Here is a 9,021-nt window from a genome sequence, read left to right on the forward strand (position 1 = left end):
TAAAAGAACAATCTCATCACATTGATCATTAAGTTACACCGACTTTTTGAGTGCAATACCTCACCTGGTGGCCGGAAAGGAGAGTATCCGGAGCAAAATAAGAGAGGCCGGCGTAAACAAATTTATAAAAGCTAAAACTTTTGGCAACAGTGCACATATCAAGCTTTCCGATACATAACACAGATGAAAAGTTTGTGATCATGGGTACAACACCACAGAGACAAACACACAAATCATGAAAATGCCTCTCATATATATCACCTGCCTCAGCTACAAAGGTTTGGTATGCACACTCCGGCATCTGAATTCTGTTGTTCCTTCCATATCCTCCCTGTAACTCTCAGTTTCAGCTCCTTCCTGTCTCCACCGGAGAAGAAAAGTGCCATGTTTCGCTGGATGATAAGCCCATCATGACTGTCCCTGACCTTCCGGTGGCTATCCCGGATGCTTCGTGGGGTGCCCTCCCATATGAGCTTCCTGCCATTTGCCCCAACTTCCAGACTGTAGCTGTAATTGCGGGCCTCAGTCTCATCACCCATAAAACGGAGGAATGCCATGTACACTGGAGCCATGCCAAGCTGGAATGCTTCAAAGTGAAGACAGAAATATTGGCCAAAACAATGGAAAACCTGACAAAACAAATAGGAGATGAGCAAGGTTCAGTTACTCAAGCATATTGACATAAGCACAATAGCCAATGGTGAAAATTGAATTTGAATTGCACATGTCGTACTATAATATAGGCAAGCCAATATTGTTCAATACAATCACACACACACACACATATATATATACATATATATTGTATTAAAGAGTCGGTTTAGCAGAACAAGAGTTTAATGGTTTATCCAGTTAAATCTTCAACTAAGAAAATTATCACGGATCAAAATCATCATCGACCAAACACATTTAGCACAAAATCAGGATAGACTATACTTCCAATCACCATAGAAACATATAAAACACACCTGAAACTGTTTCTATATCATTAGAAAACAACCAAGCAGATAGATTATCAACACCTTAGAAAACAATGTACATGTAACATGATTTTATTTCCATGCCATTTCAATCATCCCTCCTAAAGAATAAAATGACCACAATAGTCCAGTGTCAACTAATTGCATGGCACAACCACAAAAGAGTCACTAATATAATTGCACTGTAGGTCACAAAGTCCTTGTTGGTAAAAGGTCTGGTTTGATCCACAATAAGATGTCTTAGAACATATATAACGATAAATAAAAAAAGGATTGTCATCTATTACTACCACAATTTTGCTATTGGGAAATCAACTTTGAGATCTGGAGGCAGTAAGCACTTACTGTTAGCATCCAAGTGGCATTTTCTACTTCACGGGGATTGGATTTTACATAGCGATGATTGAATGTGCATCCTGTGTGCATATCCACCTTGTGGTCATCTCTCAGATGGGTAACTAGAAAAGGAATATCACCAGCAGCAGAGCACTCCGAACCAGCATATGGACAGTTGTATGGTCTGAAGTTGCACACCGCCTCATGCTTGAGCTTGCTGTAATATGGAAATATCTCTGGGCATCCCAAAGAATAATACTTGCATGGAAGTTCAAGTGATTCTGCAACTTTCTCAAGTGCTAGGCACCTTATATCGCCCAGCTCCTGCCTACAAGTCGGGCATCGATTGTGCACTCTTGTTTTACAGGTAGAACACAATGTATGTCCATTATGACACTGCATTAATTTGTCACGAAAATAGCAGCTGAGAAATCATGCTTTCCAGGCAGTCATATAGCATCAAAATAATAAATTAAAAACCTTGAAAGGAGGGAGGGAAAACTCAAATTTTGTTCTTTTCTGGTCAACATCACATTCTCTATCCAATACATTCCAGAAAGACATTTCATTTGATGCAAGAATACTGTAAGAATTGATGTATTATTGATTGATATGTTGATGTATTACAAGATTGATTTCTGATGTTGTGTTATGTATTACAACTCCTATATATAGAAGAGAAGGTGGTAGTAGGTGTAGTGTAGTGGAGGTGGTAGGTGAAGTGGGTGCTAGTGGAGATGGTAGGTGGAGGAGCAAATTGGTAAATTCTAACAGCCCCCCGCAAACTCAAGGAGGATAGAAACTAACCAACTTGAGTTTGGAGAGAGGAACAAAACAAGAAAAATACATAAAAATAAAAAATGATAGGAGACACTGTATGGTCGTGTCAGACCATTGGTGAAGACACTGGATGGTGGTGTCATAACGTTGTAGAGGACACTGTATGGGGGTGTCATAACCATGTAGAGGACACTGTATGGTGGTGTCATAACGGTGTAGAGGACACTGGATGGCGGTGTCAGACCGATGTAGAAGACAGTTTATGGGGTCATGTCGGACCGTTGTAGCAGACACTGGATGGCGGTGTCAGACCGATGTAAAAGACAGTTTATGGGGTCATGTCGGACCGTTGTAGCAGACACTGTGTGGTCGTGTCAGACCGATGTAGCAGCTGACCGGAATCTATGTCGGGACAGTTTACAGAGTCTTGCCGGACCCATAAAGGAGCTAACCGGAATCAATGTCGGGACAGTTTACAGAGTCTTGTCGGACCCATAAAGGAGCTAACCGGAATCAATGTCGGGACAGTTTACAGAGTCTTGTCGGACCCATGAAAAAGCTAACCGGTATCAAATGTCGGGACAGTTTATAGAGTCTTGTCGGACCCTTGTAAAAGTGGCACCCTCAAAAGGTGTGCCCAATTTTGTCAAAAGGCGTGCCATCAAAAGGCGTGCCCAATTCATCAAAAAGGCGTGCCATCAAAAGGCGTGTCCACTTTGTCAAAAGATGTGCCATGAAAAGGCGTGCCAGTTTGTCGGGCGGCAAGAGGCGCGCGATACGCGTGGCTGCCTTGGCTATTTAAAACAAGGTTGAGGCGAAGGCTGTGCATACTAGTCTGAAACCTCTGAACGTTCGGAGAGCTTGTCTCTGCAAATCTTGAAACACCCGGTAACCAACCTTTCTCTGAAACACTTAGCAACCCAAAAACATGGCCTCTTCTTCCCGTCCAGCTACCCAGAACCTGCTCACGCTCTTTCCAGAACTGAACGAGCCCACAAGAGAAATAACTGGTGCGGTGGCCAGTGAACCTCAACCAAACACCTCTGGTTTTGCTCCATTGAACTTTCCGATGCGATCGGTGGAGCAAAAAATGGCGGTGCAAACTGATATTGAGGCTAATCAGTATACTCTGAAGGCATGTGTGGAAAGCATGACGGCGGTCACAAATTTGTCGAACCGGCTACAGAGTAGGACAAATGAGGTGCAGCATTTAAATTCCCAGCTGGCTCTGCTCCAACGCATGTATAAGGATGCGCGAGCAGAGATAAGCGTGCTAAAGACGGAAAACAAGGAGCTGAAGCGGAAGGCCACCGTGATGTTCCGATTTGGAGGTCCACCATACGCTGTAGTGGAGGAGCAGGGAGGAGGCAACTTGCTTGGTGGTCTAGGAAGCACGGAGGCAACACCGTCAAGGGTCGCCCAGGACGGAGGCAAGAAGAAAAGACCGGCGGCAGAGTAGAGAAGTGAGGTCGGTGGGTGGCCGTCTGCAGAAAAGAAAAACAAATCTTTTGGTGTTGTTTTTTTTTTTTTTTTTTTTTTTTTTTTTTTTTTTTTTTTTGTGTGTGTGTGTAAAATTGTGATCGGGGTTGATCCCTGAGATGAATAAATTATGGTTTGGTGTGCAAAGCTATATGGTATGAATGGAATTTGAAAAAGATTAAAAATAATGTGAAAGAAAACTAAAGAAAGAAATAATAAAAATATATTTGAAATCAAAATGAAAGATGGGGAAATAAGGAAAGTGATTTGGAGAAAATAAATAAAAATAATGGATTTTGAAATCAAACGGGGGACTGCGAATAACACCAAACAACCCCTCAAACACCTCCCTGGGTTGTGTGTTGAGTTTCTGTTGGAACTGGAACTGGAACTGACGGTTCTGATGATGATACTTGAACAACCTCCACATCCTTATGAGCTGTTTGTGAAGACTGAGATGAAGAAACTGCAGCCGGTACAGACTGCAACAACTGACCTGGGGTTACAAGTAAAGGTGTTGGTGTTTCAGTCTGACTTGAACTGGATGTCCCAAGACTCCCAACAATAGAGGATATGGGTTGAGATATGGTTTGATATGGCAAAGTTGGACCAGAGATTGCATTAGTCTTGTTGGAGATTGGTGGTATAACAGCATTTGTATCTGGATTTGATGTAACCAAAGGAGAAAGAGAAGGCAAGTTAGCATTTAGAGTTGCTGTAGGGAGGGCAGCACTAGGAGCCTTGTTTGTGATTGAACTAGGTAATGCTTCAGGAGCTAGTGTGATAGAAGGTGCAGGAGGAAGCATTGATGGCAAAGTTGATGCCGGAAAAGATGTAGGTGCCAAGTTGAGGGAATTGGTAGTAACAGGAAGCAGAGGAGAAGGATATTCTGGTAAGTTTGAACCAGGCAAGTTAGATGCTCCAGTTGGAAATGGGGCATTGAATCCAGAATACTGCATCGGCTGCTGCATGGAAGGAGGCATTGATAGCCCAGGTGGTGGCCTAAGCAAAGTTTGCTGGTGCAACTGAGGGAGTGAAGGCCTGAACAGGTGCAGAAGATTTAACCTGTAAATCCTTCTGTCCATCACGTGAAGGCTGCGGCAATAGCAATATTGGTGGTTATTGGCGGTGATTGGAGAGGAGGTATGTGTTGGAGGTTTCAATTGGTTGAGGTCTGGCGGGCGGTTAAGGCAAAGTTGCCGCCCGCCAGAAGGCAAAGAGCACCAAGAGCTTAACCTATAGTTCTGATACCATGTAAGAATTGATGTATTATTGATTGATATGTTGATGTATTACAAGATTGATTTCTGATGTTGTGTTATGTATTACAACTCCTATATATAGAAGAGAAGGTGGTAGTAGGTGTAGTGTAGTGGAGGTGGTAGGTGAAGTGGGTGCTAGTGGAGATGGTAGGTGGAGGAGCAAATTGGTAAATTCTAACAAATACCACACTGACTTTTAACCAAAGAGCAGGGGCAAAAAAGAAAAAGAAACCAAAAAGAATGAAATATGAGAGAAGATGCCAAAGCATGCAAGAGCAAAAATGTCAGCCACATAATTTTTTGCTCGAGTAAAGGACAATATCATGAATTTGCATTAATCTATAGAATAATAGCAAGGGACCCTAGACTACAACAAACCAATAAGTGTTAGCATCCACATGCTAGTAATAGCATAAAGAAACACAGTAACTAGAAAAACAGAAACTAGATCCCACTACTATCAATTCCTCTCCAACATCTTTGAATTCAAAAGAGCCTAATCAGCTATTGAATTATCCAAAGCTCCTCATGGAATTTCAAGACACAATGTGCTGATGACATCTAATACTATTAACTAAACCAAACAATTAATTAGAAACTCTCTCAAAACTGGAACTTGTTCCAGTTATAAGTCACATGTTTCAACCTAACAAATAAAACAAATAACAAAAGCCCATAATTACAGCCAATCATTACAATAGGTAGAGGCCATCAACCCCCTGCCCTGCCTTTTACCCCCCGCAGGCCAAAAGCCAAGCAAAAGGCCTAAGTTTTGTAGAACAGAAAATCACACATGACTTGAGTATCAGGTAAAACACATGGAAGGGGAAGGAACCATTGCAGTGCAACAAAAAATCCTCAGGGTCCTTCAGACGCAGCTGAGCCAAGCAACATTCATTACCACTCCTTACTAGAACTACGATCAACAGAAGACGCAACTGCCTTAATGATGTACGGTGTGTCATGGTTCAACGAAAGGTCACTTTCATTCTTCCATGCTGGATACCACCATCTGAAAAGTTACTTTTTCTATCTTTACTTTTCTTAACTATGAGTAGTAACTGTCCTTTTTACCAAATTACATGAATACTTGATAGGGTATCACCATTTATTGGGTTCCAAATTTGGCAAACTTGGGAGGTTGATTTTCTAGCCAGTAGAGGACCCTCATTTCCCTGTGAACTCCTTCCCATCAAGTGGCATGTCAAGGGGGCCATTATGAAGAGTTGACTCTGCTGTTATTGGAGAGTGACTCTCTTTTGTGGTTCCTTGTATTAACCACAACCTTCTCAAGCCTTGAAGATATTAATATCTGCTTAGAGAAATACTAGATCTCATTAGGGGTCAGATACCACAATCTTGCCTTCGAAGTTTGGTTTGAGTAAAATGTTAACATTCTAGCTGGTAGGAAGCCACCATGATTTTTTATCACGGCGGTTGCAAGCCTTCTTTAGTATTTATTATTTTATAAATGTTTTTTCTTCTTTTCCTTTCAGGAAATCTACCCTCCCATCTCTCTTGTTTACTACTAAGATTCTATTGTACACGAGTATAGCTTTATGCATGCGTGCGTTCATGCTTCTATCACTCTTTTCTCAATTTGAAGTGAAGGAATCTGTGGTTTGAAACTAGCTTGTCAATTCCAGAAATATAAGTAATCTAAATGAGCCTGTCGACATTGGGCACTTTATTTGCAGACTTTGTTAAATGGGTCTCGGGTGCAAGGGTGTATGTCTAAGTGTAAGATATGTTAAATGGGTGTCAGGTGCAAGGCTTTATGTCTAAGTGTAAGGTTTATCTAATTCGCATGTCAAGGACACGACAAGGCTATTTCATATTTCATAAAAATTTCTCTTATTATTTAAGATTAGAATAATGTTTACAAAATAAAATACAGTATTTTCAAATATAAAGCGGAAGTCTTATAAATAATTAAATAGTAAACTTAACCCGTGTTACATGGACTCTTCTACTTTTCCGGAGTGTACCAATGTCAATAGGATATGGCAAGGGTAAGAGTATCTGACACCTGTACCCAATTTAGACATTTAGATCCTCTAATTTTATATGATATTTGAAGAAGAAGAAGCTTACATTTGGTAGTATACATATTTGTTAGGTGCATGTCTAATTAGGTATATCAGACACATACCCCTTAACCAAGTGTCAAGTGTACAACACAGATTCTCTACGAATTTAGAAAGAGTCCAATGTACATAATTTGCACGATATGGAAAAAAGGTATGAATGGGTTGCCAATTCTGGGTTGACACAAAATCCAACAAGCATGAGCCATATGACACCTTATCCTGTTCAAACCAAACATGGAATAAGGAATCCTATTAAAAAAATTTAATCAAGGGGCAAAGTTGTCCTACCCATATACCTCTGGTTGGCAACCATTGTACCAAAACTCATGTAAGTGTCAGTACTAGATATTTGTTCTAACAAACCATATAAGAAGAAGGTAAATCAAGTTAATGTTGAGCCAAAACATAGTTTTGCATTCCTACTATTTCTAAAAGCTCCACCTAGAAATAGTATATGCAAGCTCTCATTGCATCTAAGCAAGGAACTAGTCCTCTTTCATTACTAACAAAGAAACGAATGGACTTAATAATGCACTTTAACATAATAGCAACAGGCAACTAAAACCTAGACTGGTCCTATTGTGCAGTAATTTTTTCCCTTCCTCAATTCCAGTTTTGGAGAAACCACCAAGGCCGCCTATACAAAATATCAAAACATTATGTAAGTTTCAAAAACTATTTAATTAAAAATGTTCTGCATTAGATTATTTCTCAGAGTTGTTGCCCAAAAACAAAAGAAACATTTCCCATTATTTATTTATTTATTTATTATTTTTATCTTGTCAATTTGTAGGCATCTAGTAAACCATTTTAATGCATTTATCTCAATAAGATCCACAACTATCAACACATTGCAGCCATAGAATATCTAGCACAAATCAATCAAGCAAACCAAATCAATATAAACAATCCCAATCGACGAATCCATGTCCATTCCTCCACCCTCATCTTCACAAAATTGAAACAAAACCTAACATTGTACCCACAAAATCAGAACCAATGGAAAAAAATACAAAAACATTCCCATTTCTGTAAAAATAAGAGGAAAAAACACGAGAGAGAAGACGAACCTGATGGATTGGTGGGTACATAGAATTGGTGCAAACCGGACATTCGAGCAATTCGTGGACGCTTGTAGCAGGAGCAATTCCATTGTTGTGAGGCTTCGACGAGAATTGATGAGAATGATGATTGTGAGGATGGTGAGACGAGATCTCTTCATCTTCCATTCCATCCGAAGTCGATATGCACTCAATGTTATCTAAATCCATTATTCGTGGCCAAAAACAATTCCTAATCTCAAAATTTTGATGGGTTCGATGAAATTTCTAACACTTTCTTTCGATTTCTTTTATTTTCTTTCACTTTCTTTCATTTCTTCTTTCACGGGGGTCGATTGGAGAAAGAAGAATCAAAAGAATTTGAAAGAAAATGGAAGAGAGAGGAGAGATCGATGGATTGATTCCGAAGAACCAAACAACCCTATTCCCAGAAAAAGTGGTTCTCCTCTCTCTCTCTCTCTCTCTCCCTCCCTCTCTCGCGATTACTTTCTCTCTCTTCCGAATTTCAGTGAGTAGAGAGAGATAAGGATGACCGTCGAAATTTAAATTAGATTGACAAATCTACGGTTGTGATAGCCCACCCCAAAATTTTAAAATCGACCATACCCAATTATTTTTTTATAACTTCGCGGATAAATCAAATTACCAATTAATTACCATCTCTAATTTTTATTTAAATTTATCATTAAATTTAAATTTAATTAAAAAGTCTTAAAAAGTAAATTTTAACATTTTTATCAAAGTGATATCAAATAAAAGAAAAAAACAAATATTTTATCAAATGAATGGAGGTTTGATCCTTTGTCAAATTTAAATTATTATTATCGTTGGATCGGATGTTCACCTAAGATAATTTAATAGTTTTTTTTATTCATGTATAGACGATTTTCAGGACATTCGCCCAGACGACCTTCAGGACATCCATTTGGACGTCCTCCTAGACAATCGGAGATGTAAAAATTTGATAAAAATTTCAATTTTAGTATAAGAGTGAACTGTATTAAATCAAATTTTTTATTATTTTTTATTCAAA

At 39.4% G+C, this 9,021-nt stretch overlaps 1 protein-coding gene across 1 annotated transcript; it reads right to left on the bottom strand.

Annotated features, from left to right (window-relative positions):
• LOC114304471 (E3 ubiquitin-protein ligase SINAT5) lies at positions 1 to 8,557 on the bottom strand. Its single transcript, XM_028249625.2, has 3 exons — positions 7,998 to 8,557; positions 1,326 to 1,712; positions 1 to 629 (listed from the first exon to the last, which is right to left on the bottom strand). The coding sequence occupies exons 1-3, from the start codon at positions 8,196 to 8,198 to the stop codon at positions 267 to 269; spliced, it is 951 nt and encodes a 316-aa protein (XP_028105426.1). The 5' UTR covers positions 8,199 to 8,557; the 3' UTR covers positions 1 to 266.
• Between the last annotated feature and the right edge of the window lie 464 nt (positions 8,558 to 9,021).

Source organism: Camellia sinensis, chromosome 1 (assembly GCF_055761805.1).
Source record: "Camellia sinensis isolate YWXY chromosome 1, ASM5576180v1, whole genome shotgun sequence".
NCBI classification, from domain to species: Eukaryota; Viridiplantae; Streptophyta; class Magnoliopsida; order Ericales; family Theaceae; genus Camellia; species Camellia sinensis.